The sequence below is a fragment of the Cricetulus griseus genome, chromosome 2 (genome assembly GCF_003668045.3).
Source record: "Cricetulus griseus strain 17A/GY chromosome 2, alternate assembly CriGri-PICRH-1.0, whole genome shotgun sequence".
NCBI lineage: Eukaryota > Metazoa > Chordata > Mammalia > Rodentia > Cricetidae > Cricetulus > Cricetulus griseus.
In genome coordinates, this window is record NC_048595.1 from 459,583,373 (window position 1) to 459,603,173 (window position 19,801).

At 41.8% G+C, this 19,801-nt stretch overlaps 1 protein-coding gene across 3 annotated transcripts in view; it reads left to right on the forward strand.

The window, feature by feature from the left end:
* The window catches only part of Myom1 (myomesin 1), a 123,646-nt gene that overhangs the window by 81,050 nt on the left and 22,795 nt on the right, over positions 1 to 19,801 (forward strand). For all 3 annotated transcript variants that reach the window (XM_027397821.2, XM_027397820.2, XM_035441178.1), the window contains exons 23-27: positions 3,479 to 3,593; positions 13,050 to 13,206; positions 14,385 to 14,491; positions 14,604 to 14,648; positions 19,032 to 19,168. In XM_027397821.2, the coding sequence (XP_027253622.1) occupies positions 3,479 to 3,593; positions 13,050 to 13,206; positions 14,385 to 14,491; positions 14,604 to 14,648; positions 19,032 to 19,168 (561 nt within the window). The remainder of the gene's footprint in view (positions 1 to 3,478; positions 3,594 to 13,049; positions 13,207 to 14,384; positions 14,492 to 14,603; positions 14,649 to 19,031; positions 19,169 to 19,801) is intronic.

The window sequence follows — 19,801 nt, forward strand, 5'->3', positions numbered from 1 at the left end:
TGCGCTGTGACTTGCAGGACGTTTTTCTCTCTATACAGGGAAACTACTAATACTAAGCTATCATAATGAGAGTCAGTGTCATATATCGGGCTCCTTCCTGGTAAGTTCCATCCACTTGGCAGTAATTAAGGCTGGGGAAATTTTTGATGCTTGAAATTGTTTGGTGGCATTTCACCTGAATTCTTAATCTGGCTTTGAAAGGCATCTACCAGTCCCCTTCCCCCCCGCCTCCTTCCCTCTTTTCTTAGACTTCCTCACGGTTTTGTTCTGCACAATCTTTAAACATTACCACTCGTTGCTATCCCCAAAAGGTGATTCTCATTCCTCCTCTAGTAGTTTTTGACAGTAGCTTTTTCCTGGACGGTGCTCTTTTTACAGAGTTCACACAGGTTCTCCGGAGTCATGCCCCCTCTCATTTTACTTCCTCTGGCATGCCTGTGCTCGCATGAACCCCTTGGCATGGGTTCAGCAACTCTTGACCTTCACCTCACCCTAACCATGTCACTGCCTCCAGTTTCCCTGAGTGTGCTTGCTGAACCTGTGCCTGACTGACGTAGATGCTGTTTGGAAGCAACGGGTTCTCTCACTTGTCTTGGCTGGAAGCCCACAAAAGATTGTTTTCCCCTGGAGTGGGGACAGAGAGTACCTGAAGATCCTAAATTTGTAGCAGGGCAAGGAATAGGATTCCATAGCTTATAGCTTAATTAGTGTGACTTTACCAACCACTCAAAATTTGTATACCATATTCATACTAAACAGTTCATAACTGTATTGATAATTAGAGAGTGTGAGACAGGAGTGGATGGATGGAGACAGAATATAATTCCTGTTAGGATTATAGGAGAGGAAAAGAAATCCAAGAGTATGAATGCATAGATGATGAGTTAGTCATGGTGTCGTCCTTGTGCTGGGGTGATGGAAGAGTGCAGATGTCCTGCTGTGAATGCTGACTGGCCTGTGAAATGAGGGTCTCTCCCTTGTGTTATGGAAGCCCAGCTCACAGCCACCCGTCACCTACGTGTCAGGTACAGACATGACAGGCACCTGGTGACTGGTCTGTTTTTAACAATAAGAAAATATTTCTGTTCCTTTCTTAGCATTATTTCTCAATGTAGAATTTGAAGTATATTAAACTCTATGTATTTAGCCTGTGCTCTAATTCAAGTTCATTTGCAATTTTGAAATTATTTTTTGAAAATTCATTACCTCAGGTAGGTGGGGTGGCAAGCCTGTAATCCTAGCACTTGGGAGACAAGCAAGAAAACCAGGAGTCCAAGGTCAGCCTCCACTTTGTAGTAAGTTCCAGACCGGTCTGGTCTACACTAAATTCATTAGCTCCAGTGAGAGCTATCACTATATAATAATATTATGCTGCCATTGGAACCCAATCCAACAGTTAGATTTGAAACCTAACAGTCTAAGCATAGTTAATCTGCATTCGTAGTCACAAAGGCTTTGTTTATTGACTACATGTTCCCCAGCACTGTTTGGTTTAAATCAAATTTCAATGTTGATCTCTACCACAATGTTAGGGGAGAAACTACACCTCCTGGGTATAATAAATTCCTTCCTAAAACAACTCTTTTAAATTATATGTTTTAAAAATAAAAATAATTTTGATAAATAATATTAACAGCATTGTTAATACTGGGAACAATAAACAGCACAGAGCCCAAACCAACTCACAAATTTATGAAACATGTTCTTAGCAACCCTCCTGATTATTTAAAACCTGAGAGGGTCGGAGAAACTCTGTGCCATGCAAAGGACCCAGGTTCAGCTCCTGGCATTCACATGGCCACTCATAACCATTTGTAACTCCAGATCCCAGGGACCTGCTGCTCTCCTCTGGCCTTCACAGGCAAGCATGTAATCACGCACATACCTGCAGGCAAAATACTCTTTCACATAAAAATTTAAGAACTAACAAACAAAAACCCCTTGGTGGTAAGGCTGAGGATACTTGACCAAGCTCAGCAAGTAAAGGCACTCGCTGCCAAGCCTGGCAATCCGAATTCAGTCCCCAGACTCCACATGCTGAAGGAGATATCTGACTCTCACAGGTTATCCTCTTTCTCCTACAAGTGTGCTGTGGCATGGCCAGTATCCGCATCCCATTATGTACAGACAACAGTAAATAACTTTTAAAATAAAGGATGTAGAATATGTTTAATTATTTTTGTCAGCTTGCAAAGTAATGGGTTCCACTGTAACACTGTAACACACGCTTCACTGTAACATTGTAACACAGGCGTCATTACCCTTTGTTTTTAGCCCCCCCCCCCCAGCTCACCCTGCTTTCTGTCCCCGTGGCCTGTAGCTGGCCTCCTTCCTCTTCCTGTCACTTTCATATCACATAAGTCCCACTAACCTCTCTCCGTCCCCGTTCTCCTTCCCTTTAGGCTTTTCCCTCTCCTTTCATAGTTCCTTTTCTACTTTTATGTCTTCCATACATAAACATTTAAGTTTGTGCTCCATGTGTGAGATGAAGCAAGGTATCTGTTTTTCTGAGACTTGCATATTTTACTTAGCACAGTGACCTCCAGTTCCACCCATTTTCCTGCAAATTTTATAATTTCATTCTCCCCAGCCAAATAAAATTCCATTGTATGAATGTTATCAAATTTCCTTCATCAACTCAACTGTTGGTGGACATATGGGCTGGTTCTCTAAGAGGGTGTAGAATTTTAATACACTTTGATTACTCATAAATGTTTTTAAAACTCACAATTATATTAGTCTCCTGTCTATTTGGTGATAATTAGGCATTAAATTTACAAGGACAATGTTTGTTTATGTTTTAGTCCTATAATATACTTTTAAATTTTTTTATTTTATTTTATGGGAATGAGTGTTTTGACTGCATGAATGTCTGTGCACCATGTGTGTACCTAGTGCCCATGGAGGCCAGAAGAGTGTGTCAGATCCCCTGGAACTGGAGTTACAGACAGTTGAGAGCTGCTGTGTGGGTGCCTGTAATTGAACCCAGGTCCTCTGGAAGATCAGCCAGTACTGTTAACCTCTGAGCCATCCCTCCAGAATCTGTAATATACTTTTGAGCAAATGCAAAATGTCTTTTTTTTTTTTTTTTGCCAAGGGAATCACTTCGAGGTGTGTAACATAAATGCTATTTTGAACACCTTGTATTTTACCTTTTGGACCAAAGCATAAGACAGCTAACTCATCCAAATTATGCATGCTTTTCAGAAAGATGTAATATATTTCTGATTTTGGAGGTGCTTAATTTATCTAAGAGAGAGGATGTGAGAATGACATTGGATTGGAAGGGATTTCAGCAACTCTTCCACTGACAGCTGGTCCACAGAAAGTCGAAGTCCAAGCCCCCTGAATGACAGAGTCAGCTCTAGGGCACAAGTCCTATTTCCTTGGTGTTGTGTGAGAAATGATACCTACAGAAGAAGATCACACCTGCTATGTGACATAAGACACTCATTACGTCTAAACCTGCTTATTCCAGGTGCAAGGACTCAAAGAGGGTGTCAGCTACGTGTTCCGAGTCCGGGCCATCAACCAGGCAGGCGTTGGAAAGCCTTCTGATCTTGCTGGCCCTGTTGTGGCAGAAACACGTCCAGGTGGGTCCTTACTTCTTCATTAATATTCATCCCCACCCTTGGGTGTCACTCAGTGGAGCATTTGACTGTCATGCACAGGAGCCAGAGTTTAATCCAAGTACCAAAGCAGAAAAAAAGAGCTGCTCTTCCAGAGGACCCTAGTTCAATTCCAGGCACCCACACAGCAGCTCTCAACCATCTGTAACTCCAGTTCCAGGGGATCTGACACACTCTTCTGGCCTCCATGGGTACTAGGTACACACATGGTGCACAGACATCCACGGGGTCAAAACACTCATTCGCATAAAATAAAAATAAAATTTAAGAGTATATTACAGTACTAAAACATAAACGAACATTGTCCTTGTAAATTTAATGCGTATTTCTCACTCTTAGCCAAAAGTAGGCACCATCTGAGCAGTCAATAACTGTACCCTTAGCATGTGACAATCCGGTATTCCTCAGAACAGGGATGGGCCAGGTTTGAAGTAGTCGAAGGAGCTACTGTGGCTAGCACCCAATCACAGGGTATTCTTCCTGGACCAACCCTAAGCAAGCATCCATAGAAGGCTGTTCCTATTAAAACCTGGCTTTTAGCTCTGATAAGCTATTTTCCAACCACACAGGGAGCTACAGTAGCCCAGGGAATGGGCACACCCTTACACAGATGTAGACTGTATAGAATTTCAGCTCTGAAGTTAAACCAGAGGTCAGCACACTTTCTGTTAAGGGCGAGGTAGTACTTCCAGCTTTACAGCCATATGGCCCTTGTTACAACCTTGGCCTGCCAGGGCACGAAGGCGACCACAGACTAGTACATAAGCAAGCATAGCTGTGCTCCAATAAAACCTTTTCATGTTTGTTATATAGTATAGTATATATTATATGCATCATATAGTATCATGCATTCTGCACATTATATAATAATGTTATACATTATTGACACTATGAAATTTGAATTCCACATTATGTTCCCATACCTTGAAACACTAATCTTCTTTTGATGTTTTCTCAGCTGTTTTATCGTCTGTGTTTTTGTTTGTTGGTTTTGAGACAAGGTCTCATTATGTAGCCCAGGCTGGTCTGGAACTTGCAATGTAGACAAGCTGGCCTCCAATATATGCCTCCTAAGTACTGGGACTAAAGGTGTGTGTCACCCTATCTGGCCTTTAAAAAACATTTAAAAATATGAAAATCATTATTGCTTTGTGGATGCAAAGAGCCAACAGGCCAGATTTAGCCCATCAGCCATGGTTTGCTGACCCGTGGGTTAAATGAACAATATTCCCATGTGTATGGTTGACTGAAGTAGCACAGCCCTCTCTACCAAGTTCAAGGAAGCCATGGTGGGCCCCAGAAGACAGTGTCTCCTGTATTATAAAAATCAAGTTTCTAGTGCCCGTTGCTCAGTTAGTTCCTAATCACTGCACAATGATGATGATTTCCATTCTTGTTCAGTTTGTTCTGTTTTAAAAGTCTTATTTCTGTTCACCGAAGTCTCATAAAAGAAAGCACCAGTAAAAGAAGTAAAAAAGAAAGTAACAGTAAAGGGTAAAAATTATTACCCAGTTACCTTTTGTTTTTATTCATTCTAGTGTGAGGGCTTTTGTTCTAGTGTGCCCCTATTTTCAGAAATGAAGTGGACACAGGGCAAGTAGAGACTGTCATATTTATTTTCCACATGAGGAAAATGTAAACACAGGAAACTCCTACTCCTTGAAAACTCCTATGACTTGAAAACTATCAACAGTGCACCTGCTGAGGAACAGTCTGCCCACTACATCCGTTTCTTCACAACTGCTTTCATCTGCTCCTAAGCTAGTTTGTAGAAGGGTGTCTGGCAAAAGTGATCTTTATGAAGTGAGGCAGGGAGTGCCACACTTCATAGTACCCTTTGCAGAATTCCAACAAAAGCAGAATGATGCTAGGAACAGACATATGAAGACACCAGGACATGTTATATACATACATACATCTTATATGAGGACTCAGACCCCTCAGTTGTCAAATGTGTGGATATCAATGGTGCCAAATAGACATTCATAAGTACTCATGTGCAATGTCTACCGTCAGAGAGCATTTATATTACGGTATGAGGGAACTCTTCTTAGTCTAGCAGATCAAAAGCACCATTGAAGCTTCCCAACTTGATTAAAGGAAACTCAAATCAACCTATTTTCTCAATCAGAGCCTTCAGAGTGGCAGGCCACCAGATGTGGCATTAGCAGAGCCATCTCTCCAGGGTTGGCTATTGACCTCCTGGGTGAAAGTTTTGTGTTACTGATTTGGAATAGGTACCAAAAGTTGCATCTATGGTGATGCAATTCTTGGACTAGAACTTTCATCAACAGCTGCAATATGGATATGCCTACCTACTCACAGCGCAGGAAAGACTCCTTGGACACAAAAAGTCAAAAGTGACATTTTGGATCTGTTTATAGTCAGCAGGCATGCTCACTCTTGCAACATGAATGTCTGAAGCTGCTCCTACATGGCAAGGTCCTGTATGTGCCCTGGGAGTACTGTGCTACTCATTATGTTTGTGATCATGTGGGAACAACAGCGTTTACAGCTTGGTAGAGTGAGAGCTAGGACAGACATTCATAAAAATCTGCACAGCACAGGGTAGAAATTAGGATTCAGTGTTTTGCAAGTCGTTGGCCAGCAAAACTTAAATATAGCCTAAAATCACTTATTTATTTTTTTCCTATTTATTTCTTTTACTAAGATTAAGTGTATTGTTTTGCCAGCTTTATGCTAGAATGAGTAGGAGGAAGAAGGGGAGAAATGTTATCAGTTTCAAGATTTGGGGATTGAAACTTGCAAACTTAGTTCAGAGAATACTCTGGTTTCTCTTCAGGTCATAGGAATCCTTAGCCTTTTTTATTTGAGAAGAACACCTTCACTTGTGATACATTATTAAATTCTTGGGCAGCAAATAAAGCTTATCAAATACACCTCATGAGATACTTCAAGTGTAATTGGGTTTCAGTTAAAAGTTCACTTAATCCTCAGGAGTCAGCAGGATCACTGGCCTCCCTTTGAAGTCAAAGATGCTGCCCAGGTCCAGCAACAAAGTCTAATTGTGTTGGTAATGAGAACCCAGACAGCAGCCTCCGTGTGCCTGCTGTGCCTCCCCAAGATAGCCCTTATCGAAAGAAATCTACAGACAGAACAGGTTAGAACTATTTAGTACATTTGGTGGTGCCTAAAAAGGACATTTTCTTCCTAATGTCTGATACTTTTAAACTGTATCTGCTGTTGACGATGGCATCACGCCAACAATGGAGGCAGAGCTCAGGTGAGCCAGATCAGATAGGAGACAAGGGAGACCTGGCCTGGGGTGATCTGGAGGTCAACGTGTTGGCACTGCAGCTTGTAGGTATCCTTGCCAGAGAAACACAGCAGCAGGTAGGAGAAGAACCCAGACAGCAAGCAGGACCTTGTGTAGGAGCCGGACACAGGCAGCAGAGCAGGAAGCAGAATACACTTCCCCAGAGGAAAATGAGTTGGGATTCAGTCAGCAACCAAGGGCACCTTGCAGTTCTAGTGTCTAAAGTTGGTTGGTCCAGAACCTTGTACGGCATTGAGAAGGCAAATGTGGGCAAGGGGCCTCATGGTGGAAGACTGAAGGGATTCTGGGGCAGGGGCCTGGCTTTACCCGCTAATTCAGAGGGCTGCACTGGCACCTGCTCCCTGACTGTCCCCTTGACTCCCACCACAGCAGTTCTCAATGGTGGCTGTGCTTTAGAGCCCTGTTAGGGACGCTGAAATACTGACACCCACTCCAGAAAAGGAAGTCAAAGTCAAATTACCCAAGCCTGACTGCATTAGACTCTGGCTCCTTCTTCATGTACCCTGAGGGCTGAGCACAGAGCCTGCTGTTTTACATAGTTAATCTAGTAGATGAAAAAAAAAAAGTGCTGTGCTGCCATGTTACATAGCTTTTTCATCACTGTGACAACTATCTGGCATAAACTTAAGAGGAGGAGAGATTTGCTTACCTCATGGTTTGAGAGGTTTTAGTTCATGTGGCAAGGAGGACATGATGGAGCAACTAACACCATAAGGGGAACCAGAGAGCAAGCAAGGGACAGGAGACCAACTTCAGTGACTTACATCCTCCATGTAGGCCCCACCCCCCTAAGGGCTCCGGGTTTCCCAAAGTAGTGCTGTGACCATCACCACACGAACCTCTGGAGGACATTTCATATTTAAACAGTAACAATCACCATGTTTTGAGCAGTGTGAGTCGTCTCCCAGCATCAGAATGTGCCCTTCATCCTAAGCATCTTTGTAATTCATGCCTGGCTGTGAAGGATGAGGTGGGAAAGGCAGGTCCAGTGGAGGCCGCAGGGTAGGCACCAAGATGACCAGTAAGCCAAGTGTGATAAATAACATGCTAAATAACAGTGACTCAGCTCTGTTTGAGTCATCTGTTCCTTTCAAGTTTTTAAAGGCATATAAGTCACACTTGTGCACATACAATATGGAACGGAGCGAATAAAGCTCATTAGCGCTCATGTGGAAGACTGTAAAGTTAAATCTAGCTATGAGGTGGGCAGGACAGCAAACAGTCGTCTACTTACTCATTTCTCTTTAGAAAAGAGAAAAGTGGGGTAGAATCAGTTAATTTTTAAGTACTTTATGTTACCCCTAATCATTTCTTATCTCATTCTCATACTGGGAGTCCCTGATGCCTGAGGGCCATTGCAATATCACCCATCAAATCAGATGTCCCCATGTCTACATTAAGGATTTTTGTAGGTTGAGGCACTGACTAGGGACAACTTTTCTTTATCTTTTTTCTCCTTCCTTCCTTTCTTTTTTCGAGACAGGGTTTCTCTGTGTACATTTGGAGCCTGACCTTGAACTCCGTCTGGAGACCAGGCTGGCCTTGAACTCACAGAGATCCGCCTGCCTCTGCCTCCCGAGTGCTGGGATTAAAGTCATGTGCCACCCCCACCCAGGAACTTTTCTTTTCCTTAAAGGTTGATTTCTAAGTCTGTGTTTTTTGTGTGCGTATAGGGTTGGTGGGGATATGAGCACAAGAGTACAGGTGCCTGTGAAGTCCAGAGAAGGGCACTGGATCTCCTGGAGCTGGAGTTACGGTCAGTTGTGAGCTGTTGTGGATGCTGGGAACCAAACCTGGGAACCTACTCATACTCCCTTTGCCATCTCTGTAGTCCCAGGACAACAGGCCAAAGTAATCTTTCATAGTCTCTATTCAAATCTCCTGATGTGCCAAGTGAATTTTCATGTGTTTAAACAGATTGACAAGTCGTTCCTGAAAAATCCTGGGTCACTGAAAACTTGGGTTCCCTCTTCCAACCCAACTTCATGGCAAGGTGGGCTGGCCTTTCACCTAGATGAGACTATTTGAAGGGAGCCCTTTCTTGACTACAGAACAAGAGAGTTGGATCTTGCTCCAGATTCTAAATGTAAAATGAAGAAGGAAAGCTATGGCCACTAGGACAAAACCTTTATTCCGCTTGATGTTTATTGAAATGCTGATGTCATGTGGAAGCTTTAATATAACGTGTTCTAATAAAATATAAAAAATTTTAAACTATGGTTTTTTAAAGTTAGGGTTTTCATTCCAGTGCCCGGAACATAAATATGCATAGAAAATATAAAAGATGGAGTTTCTCCCTCTATAGATTTTAGCCCTATTCTCAATAATTAAAGAACCAGAGCAGCTTTTTTAAAAAATTTATTTATTATGCATACAACATTCTGCTTCCATGTATATCTGCACACCAGAAGAGGGCACCAGATCTCATAAGGGATGGTTGTGAGCCACCATGTGGTTGCTGGGAATTGAACTCAGGACCTCTGGAAGAACAGCCAGTGCTCTTAACCTCTGAGCCATCTCTCCAGCCCCCAAGCAGCTTTTTGGAAAACAAAAATGCAACTAAATAAAGAGTCATCTTGATAAGTTTTTAATTTTAAACCTTAAGACCCAAATAGTTCCAACTGTCTTTATTTGTTCTCCTTATTGTCCGTTTATTGAAATAAATTGCCATCATCCATCGTAGGTACAATTAAATTTGCACAAGTTGAAGGAATGCGCAGGCCCCTCTTTTCTACTTCCTGCACTGTTACCATGTGCCAAGCTGACAAAACTGACCGAGAAGAGCTCCACAGACAAGGAAAATGCTTAGATGCTAGGTGAATCTGCAACTAATTCCTACATCACTGTCTATCCTAGAGACTAGGTTTTTTTAAATTAAAATTAAATTTTAAAACAAAGAACAACTGTATTCTTTTCCAAAATTATAAAACATCACATTTCTTAGGCTAGATGCCAGTTATAAGGTAATGAGGTAAGATTCACACATGGTCGAGGTAAAGGGAATACATCACACTTGAGGTTTAAAATAGTATATTTGAAAGGAAATAAAAAAGGAAAGATCACCACTTATGTTGCAAAAATTAATTTCCACAATATTTCAGTCAGTTAGTTCTGTCTTCTCTCAACACATCGAGACAAGTAAGACATCAACTAAGCCTGGCCATCCTATCCTGACACTAACTTGTATTTAAAAACAAAATTTGGCCATTAAACCTGCCCTGAGTTTGCTCCTCAGCACCACAAAATAAGTAAGTAGATAAATAACATTTGGTTTTAAGTATCCAATTGTTCTGTTTATCTGAGAGTTCACCACCAAGTCATCAGTCCTTCAATTTTCATTTGAGACTATGAAATTCCATTTGAAAAGATTGTATGTTGCAATAAATACTTTTTGACGTAATGTACTGCACCTTACTTACTTTTTGTATACAGCTCAGAGTCACAAGTACTAACCTTATTTGTGACAGAGTTGCAAAGTGATGATATCTTTACTGGTAAGAGGGTGTTTGTTTTTTTCTATCTTCCTTCTGGTTGTTTTCAGTTCTTAAAATGCTTGCTGGGAGTAGTGTCTTCTCTGTTTACTAAGCTTAACCCGGGAGTAACCAGTTAAGGTTGTCAGACCTGCTGTGTAAATACATTCCATGTGACAGTCTGGAATCCCCCAGTGTGAGCAGCTCCCTCAAAGTGGACTTCGGTCCGAGGTCCGTGAGCATTGGCTCTTAGAGAGCTATGTGTTTTTATTTCTTGGTTTGGGTTCAAGTTCCAAGTGGGTGAGGCTTTGGAGTCCAAAGGTTGTCTACAGAACTGGGAGAAAGGTGATGCCAGTGGAACTGCTCCTGTGCTTTCGGTTTTGCAATTTCTTTGCATAGAAGTCTAGGCTTTGGCCTTAGGAGAAAAAAATCAAGATTTTAGCCCAAAAAATACCTTTCTTTTATAAACTTAAGTCATGTCCTTACTATAATAAACAGCAAGAGGGTGATTCATTTTCTCTGGAAAAGGATTACAGGTAAGAAATGATCAATATGAATAATTTGTCATGCCTCCAAAGTAGATACTTTGCAAAAAATGAAAAAGATTTAGTCAACACCGATCACTTCTGTCCTCATTATAGTAATACAGAGATACTGATATGCTGACTTTTGTATTCTCACAGTGACTCTTGCAAACTCTGTGATGTAACATTACCTGAGCCCAAACACTTCAGCACTAGCCTTTGCATAAATTCCATCCAACAAGCACATTGATTCAGTACTTTACAACACGGGTGTGGGCATTAGTCAGGTGCTGTCAGGAACAGAAATGAGACAGGGCCTGCCACTTCACAAGGACCATATGGCAGATGCTTCACTTAAGGAACAATTAAGCAGTCGATTGGTTGTTATTTTAGGTCACCTATGAGTCAAATACGACAACAGGCATTTCTTAAAAGTAAAACTTCAAAAATCTGCTAGACCTAGTGTCCGTTCTACTCTTTATATGTGGTAACCATTACCTGTTGGACATATATGCACATAGGGAAGTTAAAGTGTGCATTGCCATCAGTCAGAAAGAAAATTATATCAACCGTCAGGACCGGGATCCAGGATCCTCAGTTATTCATTGTCTCAGTCCCCTCTTGAACATCCCAAGCAGGACTCTGGCACTTCCCACCCCACCCGTAATTGTATTGGACAGTGCCCAGGATGATGGATGGCCTTTAATGGTAGTATCTAGAGACAAAACAGCAATCCTTTGGGGGAAAATCTATAGGAAAGTTTTTTTTTATTCTAATACTTTAAAAACGAATAAAGCTGTATCTTTCTGAGACTAAATACAATTTTCCTAATACACCGAAACAAACCAAGTTGAGCCAGTGACATAACTTGTGTAAATCAAGCACATTTTGCTCCTTTCAAATGTATTTGGCCATAGATGTGCTGCTGTAAAACTTTAAATTGCCACATTGGATGCCAGTGAACCCTGTATCCAGGAGGTCACCAGAAAAGCATAGAAAGACATAAAAAAAAAAAAAAAAAAAAAAAAAAACTACAGAGAAATTTCCAAGAGAAATTAGAGAGAATGAGAATTGCCTGCTTTCACCCAAAGGAGGAAGAATGTATGTGGGAACTTAGTCTACTCACCCCATAACCTTATCAATTTGAAGATGTCTCTCTACATTAGAAATGACAGCAACCTAGAGAAGACCAATACTGAACCATATTAAACCTTACATGGAGATAAAATTCAAGAGATGAGATGCATTTCAAGAAGATTGACTTCTGGGTTTTAAGAGAAAATAATTTAGACTTATTTTATTTGGGAGATCTATTGAAGCAAAAGTCGCAAATCCACTTTTCTTTTGCCCAAGACTTTGTTCATAATGGCAGTCAAATCCATTCCCTCACTGTGACATCCATTTCACTCAACTTTTTCTCAGTTCCAGACAGACACGGCAGGTGTGGTGTTGTGTTACGATAAATCTTTTCGCCAAAAGTGGCTGAGCCCCACCACCACGTGTGAGCTTTACGCCAGCTGCTTGTCCGAGTTAGGCCCAAATGAATACACAGAAATCTGTATTAGGTACAAAGCTGCTTGGCCAATGACTAGGATTCCTCATCTGTTAGCTTAGCCTCAATGATCATAAATCTATATATTTTATAAGACTTATCTTATTGGACGCCTTATTGGCGTCCCTCCTTGCTGGGATCACATCTTGCCGCTGGAGCAGGAGGGGAAAAAAAGGGCCCTTCCTGTGTCTCCTTCGCTTAAATATGAGTCTCCTTGCTATGTCACTTCCTGCCTGGATCAGCACTTCTCTACTACATTTCCCAGAATCCTCTTTGACTCCTAGTCCCGTCTACTTGCTGTCTCATTGGCCAAACAGTATTTTATTTAACAATCAATAAGATAAACATACACAGAAGTACTTCCCCATCAGTGTTGACTTTACATAGGAGACACCACAGATTCATTTAATTCCATATTATGTTATGGACGTTGAATTTCAGTGAACACTGGGGACCTATCCCTGGCTCAGGGACAGTGTCTTGATTAAGGCTAAATAAAGGAAGGCATCTCAATGCAAGCGTTCTTTTGTGGCTGGTTCTGTGACAAATTCAAAAGCTTTCTTTATGATCTTCTAGGTACCAAGGAGGTTGTTGTAAATGTGGACGATGATGGAGTCATTTCCTTGAACTTTGAATGTGATCAGATGACTCCCAAGTCAGAATTTGCCTGGTCCAAAGATTACATACCTACTGACGACTCTCCACGATTAGAGGTCGAAAGCAAAGGCAATAAGTAAGGAATATCTCTATCTAATAACACATTCCATTTTCACAGCAAGAACATGGAATAGGCTCCTTGCCCCCTACTTAACTCCCTTGCAATAAGAAGATGAAATCAGAACTATTTCATATCTGGCATTATAAAAATCCATAACCAGTATAAATCTTAAAATAATCCTAATGTACAATTCTTGGTGTTGTAATTTAAGAAAAGCAGTGCTTGAGAGAAAGACGCCATGTGACAGGGTTCAAGCAGAGGGTTGTTTTTTTTTTTTCTTTTAATTAGAGAAAGGGATCATAAAAAAAGGGAACAGGAAGGGGGGAAACCAGCCTCCAGAGACAGGGACTTCAGATGTGAGGAGAAAGGAAAGAGGGAGAGAGAGAGAAGGAGAGGGGGGAACAGACAGAGAGAGGGAAAGAGAGAGAGATGGGCGGTGGGCGGGGCCCTTTTAAAAGGAAATGTAGTGAATGTGCACAGGTGGTGCTCTTTGTGGCTGCAGCTGAGGGCATATTCCGCCAGAACCCCAAGGACAGGACAGGACAGGCCAGTACAGGTGCCTGAATACTAAGACTTGGAGTAGAACACAGTTGGTTAAAAAAAAAATAATAATCAAACTACCAACTTTTCTTCTGGTTTATTCATTTAACATTTAAATGTTTAGTTGATCTCCGATGATACCATGACTAGTCAAAGTAAGATCTGTTCCTTAATTCATATGCTGTGTTCCAGACAAGGTGCCAGGGATGCAACCAAAAGCAAAGCAGAAGCCTATCTCTGAAGGCATGGGCATTACGCTGGGGAATAATCTGGTGTAGTATCAGTTCTGAAAAGAGAAGTACAGGAATAGCACAGAAACACCCAGAGTCACCTGCAGGCTCCCCTACAGGAGAAGAACTTAGACACCCAGCCAGCCAAACAGAGAAATGCCCTTCTGTAGATGTGTTTTATACATATGTAGCATGGCTTGGAGATGGGGCATTCCTACTGTGCCACATCAACCTACCAGAGGTCCAGAAAGTCTTCCTGGTAGAAAAGGCATTCAACCCAAGACCCCGAGAGCTAGCAAGCTTTAGCTCAGTGGGGCTGAGGAGGTGGGTGGGGACATGAAGAGAGTATCATGTACAGGGGATCGGAGATAGTGCCACCGATGGTGCACAGTCTCATTTCTAAGACAATATTTTGTTTTGAAGGACAAAGATGACCTTCAAAGACCTCGGGACAGATGATTTGGGCACCTATTCTTGTGATGTGACAGACACTGATGGGATAGCATCAAGCTACTTGATAGATGAGGAAGGTAAGTTTAAAGTCTGTTCACTCCTAAGTCTAATGTTGTTTTAATTTTCCAGTTATCATCAAGTGACACTCTTTTTAGTAGGTAAAGGTTTGTCTTCTGTTTCTCCACACAGAAATGAAACGTCTGCTTGCCCTCAGTCAGGAGCACAAGTTCCCAAGTAAGTATCCCCAGTACAGTCACAGATTTTAGCAGTTTTACCAGAGTTCAGCTTTGCAATAGAACAAGGGACAGCTCGGATGAGATTGGATGGAGTTTAAAGACCTACCTGACGGCACAGCCCTGTGATCTTAGTCACTTAAGAGGTGGAGACAGGAAGGAGGAAGGCAAGTTCAAAGTCTGCCTGGGCTATGGAGTTCAAGTTCAAGGCCTGACCAGACAGGAATCTTGTCTTTACCTAAGAGCTGGAGATAGAGGCAGGAGAGTCCTGAGTTCATGGTCTTCTCTGGGCTACATGGTAGAACCTGTCAAAAAAAAGTAGGGGCAAGGAGGCATGGAAGGAGAAAGAGAGAGTAGAGAGAGTGGCTTAGGGTATACATCCCAAGCCACTATCCACAGGAGCACTTTCTAGAAATGATAGTTTTCTTAGCCCTTTTTTCTCTAGAAATCCCAAGATATTAACATAGGAAAAGGTACTCCATGGGGCTGTGGTCAGTAGAGTACTCATAGCATTCACAGATGCCTGGATTGGAGCCAAGTGTGGTGGTACAACCTGTTATCCCAGCACTTGAAAGGTAGAAGCAGGAGTATCCGAAGTTCAAGGTCATCCTGGGCTATGTAGCAAAATAGGAGGCCAGCCTGGGCTACCTGGTACCCTGTCTATAAAGAAAGCAAAAGAGAGGGAGGGAGGGGGGAAGGATGGGAGGAAAGAGAAAGGAAAGGGAAAGGTATAGAAAGAAAACACACCCATTGCTTCCTCCTACAGGGCAGTGTGGTGATCCGAAGGTGAACTCAGTAATTACGTTCTTCAGTTTTGACCCATGTGTTTTGGGATCACATTTGTATCTCATTTGTATCTCAAATGTATCACATTTGTATACATATACTCGTGTATATGTTTTGGGCAGACCTGTGATGTTGGCTTGTAATAGAATACTCAAAGCTCTGAACAAAGACAACGTTTTATACTCTCATACTCTTGGAAAATAGGACAAGGGCCTCTTTCAGAAGAAGAGCCCTTCTGAACTATTTACAAGCTGCTAAATAAAGCACCTTCCATATAAAAGATTAAACTCCACAGCTGACACCTAAGAGAAGAGAAAGAAAATAACACCCAAAAAGGCCCACTGGCCTAAAACAAAAGAAGAGATGCCCCTAGAGAAACACAATGTAGTGTTTGAGAAAGCAGATTAAAAAGTGTTAAAATCCTCTCCCTCCTTTAAATTAAGACTCTAAAAGATTCCTCAGTGCTTACACATACTTTTTCCTTCTGGAATACAGAGTTTCAGATACCAGTACATGGCATTAATTTCATCTGTGTGTTCATTAACCATAAAACTGGAAAATACTATTGTGGTTGATGTTTGAAAAATTAATTTTGAAAATCGTATGAAAGGTGAAGGCCTCCCTGGACATTCTGTGTTCTGTGACCCTGAGAAAATCATCCCCATTTCCCTGGGCTTTGTTTTTGTTTTTTTTGTTTTTTTTTTTTTTTTTCTAGGATTGGCTATTGTGACAGTGCTTAGTACCTAATAAGAAGCTGTTTCTAGGGTAGATGTTTACATCCTCAACTCAAGCCTGGTAGAAATGGAAAGAAACACTAATCTAGTTAATAAATACCGCTCACATATCCAGGCAACAGCTTTCCCAACAACATTTACATTTAGGTTAAAAGATGGTGGTAAGAGAAGTCAAGACAGGGTGTTACAGCTAAGCTCACATTACCTGGGCCTCCTGCGGTTTGATGGTCTATAGACTTGGAGATAGTATAATTAAGGAAGTCATAGCTAACTCATGTTGTTGTCATCTACACTGAGATCTTTTATCTTGAGTAAGCCTAAGGATTATATTATTGCTGCTTACAGAGAGGGTGACAGCAAACTCTAGCTTCCTTGTCAGAGACCAGCTGTGACCAGCTGTGACATGGTTGGCACAAAGGGAGAGCCCAAGGATGTGTTTTAAACTCTGAGTATGAATATCAAATCCCCAATCCAGTAAAGTTTTTCTTAGACTCTTAAAACTGAATTTTAAATAGGAAAGTTCCAGTATTTTCTTTCCCCAACCACATCGATGACATCACTAAAGTAACATTTTTTTTTCAGAGATCTGCCACCTGGGTTAAAAGAGTATATCTAATTTCTTAAGTCACATCCACATCCTCCTGGTCAAGGAAAACATTAACTCGTTTTATTGAGATTCATAAGGTTTTAAATGTCTCATTTCTCATTAAATGTAAATTTTAAATGTTCGGTTCCTCTATCCTTTAATATGGTAAATTTTCCTCTGTAAAGCCATTTTCAAAAATGTTTTGAAAGCCATTAAGCATATGCCTCCAATCTACAAATAATATGTTTTCTAGTACAAATAAAATGCCAGGGGAGGTGATTTGGATCTGAGAAAAGGAAAATATAAACAAAAAGTACAGGCATAAAAACTGAAAATAAATGACCTGCTTTGCCAGTAATAATCCTAAATTACAGTGTGGTGAGTCAGAGGGTAGAAGATGTAGTATCCCTGCCTCACAGTTGTTCATTTGTAGGCATTTGCTTTTGTCCCACCTGCACAGATAATGTATTGTGTATACACACATAGGCATATACCTATAAATATAGATACACTGCTGTGTGCCTCCTAGTTGTCAACACAGGATATTTTATAATGATAGGATACTGCTGAAGCAGCTGGAGGAAAAAACAGATACCAAATACTAATAGCCAAAATTAAAGAGCACTTATCATATGCCAGGCCCTTTCTAGGGCATTTAGATGGAATGCTTCATTTGGACACACACCAATCCAGAAAGAGTCCATATGTGGTGGTTTTATTTTAGAGGTTAAGCATACGAGACCAGTGCCCGGCGTTGGTGGTGCATGCCTTTAATCCCAGCACTTGGGAGGCAGAGGCAGGTGGATCTCAGTGAGTTCGAGACCAGCCTGGTCTACAAGAGCTAGTTCCAGGACAGCCTCCAAAGCCACAGAGAAACCCTGTCTTGAAAAACCAAAAAAAAAAAAAAAAAAAAAAAAAAAGGAACATGAGACCAGGGGAGTTCATAACTAGACCAGGTTGCATATAGCCGATGAAGTCTAAGGGGCTGATTCAACCATGCCAGAGTCTGCCTCCATTGTATGTACATGCCGTGTGCTCTGTGCCCTCAGTGGCAATTCATGGCGGTCTGTTTTCTTCTAGACAACATTCTTGTGACTTAGGGCAGACAAGATAACATGAAGGCTCCCAAGAAGGCCAGTCCCTTCCTTTGCATTGCCACTCCAAATCACACCACCCATATATTAGGACCTCCATGATGGGATCCAGACTTTACTAAAAGATGCTTTCTATTCTCAAGACTTATTTATAGCACAGGTTGGCCTATGGTCTTGAAGGGTTAGCCTCTGGTCATCTTACGTGTTAGCCTCTGGTCTTGAAGGGTTAGCCTCTGGTCATCTTGAAGGGTTAGCCTCTGATCTTGAAGGGTTTGCCTCTGGTCTTGGGAACTTGTCTATTATCTGCTCCACTCACACATTTATTCATACGGGAAAACCACAGTGTTCATCAAAGAAATGGAACCAGGACAAAGAACAGTACAGAACAGCAGAGATAATCACGAGCTCAGCTCTGTGGCCTGGATGCCATGACTCTTGCTAACCATTCAGCTTTCTCATCAGTAAACTTGGTAGGGGACAGAGAACTCACCTTCCAATTACTGCCCATTACCTGCAGTATGTTAACATATCCTGCTGTGCCATAGTTAATTGTCTGACAGCCGATCGATCGAGGCACTCAATGCCGGTGTTGACAGGTGAGGGCCATAAGGCTAAAGGTGGGGAACAGCTGTTGAAGATCATGTTTCAGCTGCAGAGCCCATCTTCTCTCTCCACGGGGACCTCCTCGGTGCTGAATGTTCAAACACAGTAAATCGGTAAAGAGTCTGTGGAGTGGATGGGGAAAGCAAACGGAGGGGCCTCTGCAGCTTGACTGCCCACCCAGCTTATTCCTAGAAGACTTGGGGCTAGCCGTCCTGGGTAATCTGAGAGCTTTTTCATGTTTCCTGGTGAATGCCCTTGAGCCATCCTGACTGAAGCTGCAATGGGGAGTCACAGATGTTAACCAGAAGCTCCCCTAGAGTTCCCCTTCATCTTCCCTGTTTTGGCAGTTGGCACAACTGTGATTCAAAAGGGGTGACATCCCAAGGATGACAGCCAAGGCCTCTGTCCCTTATTCTGAGGTCTCCTATAACATGCTTGTATCTCTGGGTCTTGCAGGAAGCAGGGGCTACACTGCTATTGGTATTGACTGTTTTTTTTTTCTTTCACTTGTTAGAATGTCAGTATCAATATTGCTGTTTGCCAGTATGATGACTTACCATGTCTATTTTTATTTTTCCTAGCTGTCCCAACTAAGTCAGAGTTGGCAGTTGAAATTTTGGAGAAAGGCCAGGTCCGGTTTTGGATGCAGGCTGAGAAGCTGTCTGGCAATGCCAAAGTCAACTACATATTTAATGAGAAGGAAATTTTTGAAGGGCCGGTAGGATTCCCACTCCACCCCCTTTTTAAAATAAAATATTTATTTATTTTAATATTTTGCTTTTGTTTAATTTTTTAAAAAAATTTCATCCATTATGCTATATATACATTATTTCTACCCCTCAACCCCCCAACTCCTCTCATGCCTTCCTACTCCCTTTTAAATTCATAAGCTCTTAATACAACCTGCTGGGTCCATTTAGTGTGACGCGCGCGCGCACGCGCGCGCGCGTGCGTGCCTGTGTGTGTGTGTGTGTGTGTGTTTAGGAATGACTACCTGGGATTGAATAACCCATCAAGGGGCTCATCCTAGGAAATGGTTGTTTCTGCCTCTCTTGGCAGCCATTGCTTGCCTACAGCTCTCATTTCGGGATGAGGCCAGTGTAGGCCCCGGCCTACACTGCCATATCAAGGTCTTGTTCGGTGCCCATATTGTTGAGATTTCAAACTACTCATAGTCAATTACCATCTAATTCATACACCCACTCCTTTTTCCAGGAATAATATTTTTTTAAACAATTTGTTTAGTTGCCTAGAAATATTAAAATTCTGATCCTTTGGGGTTCATTTTTATTTCATCGGGGATATTGTCTTCAAAATGTTTGCCTCTCTGATTTCTCTGTCTTTACCTCTC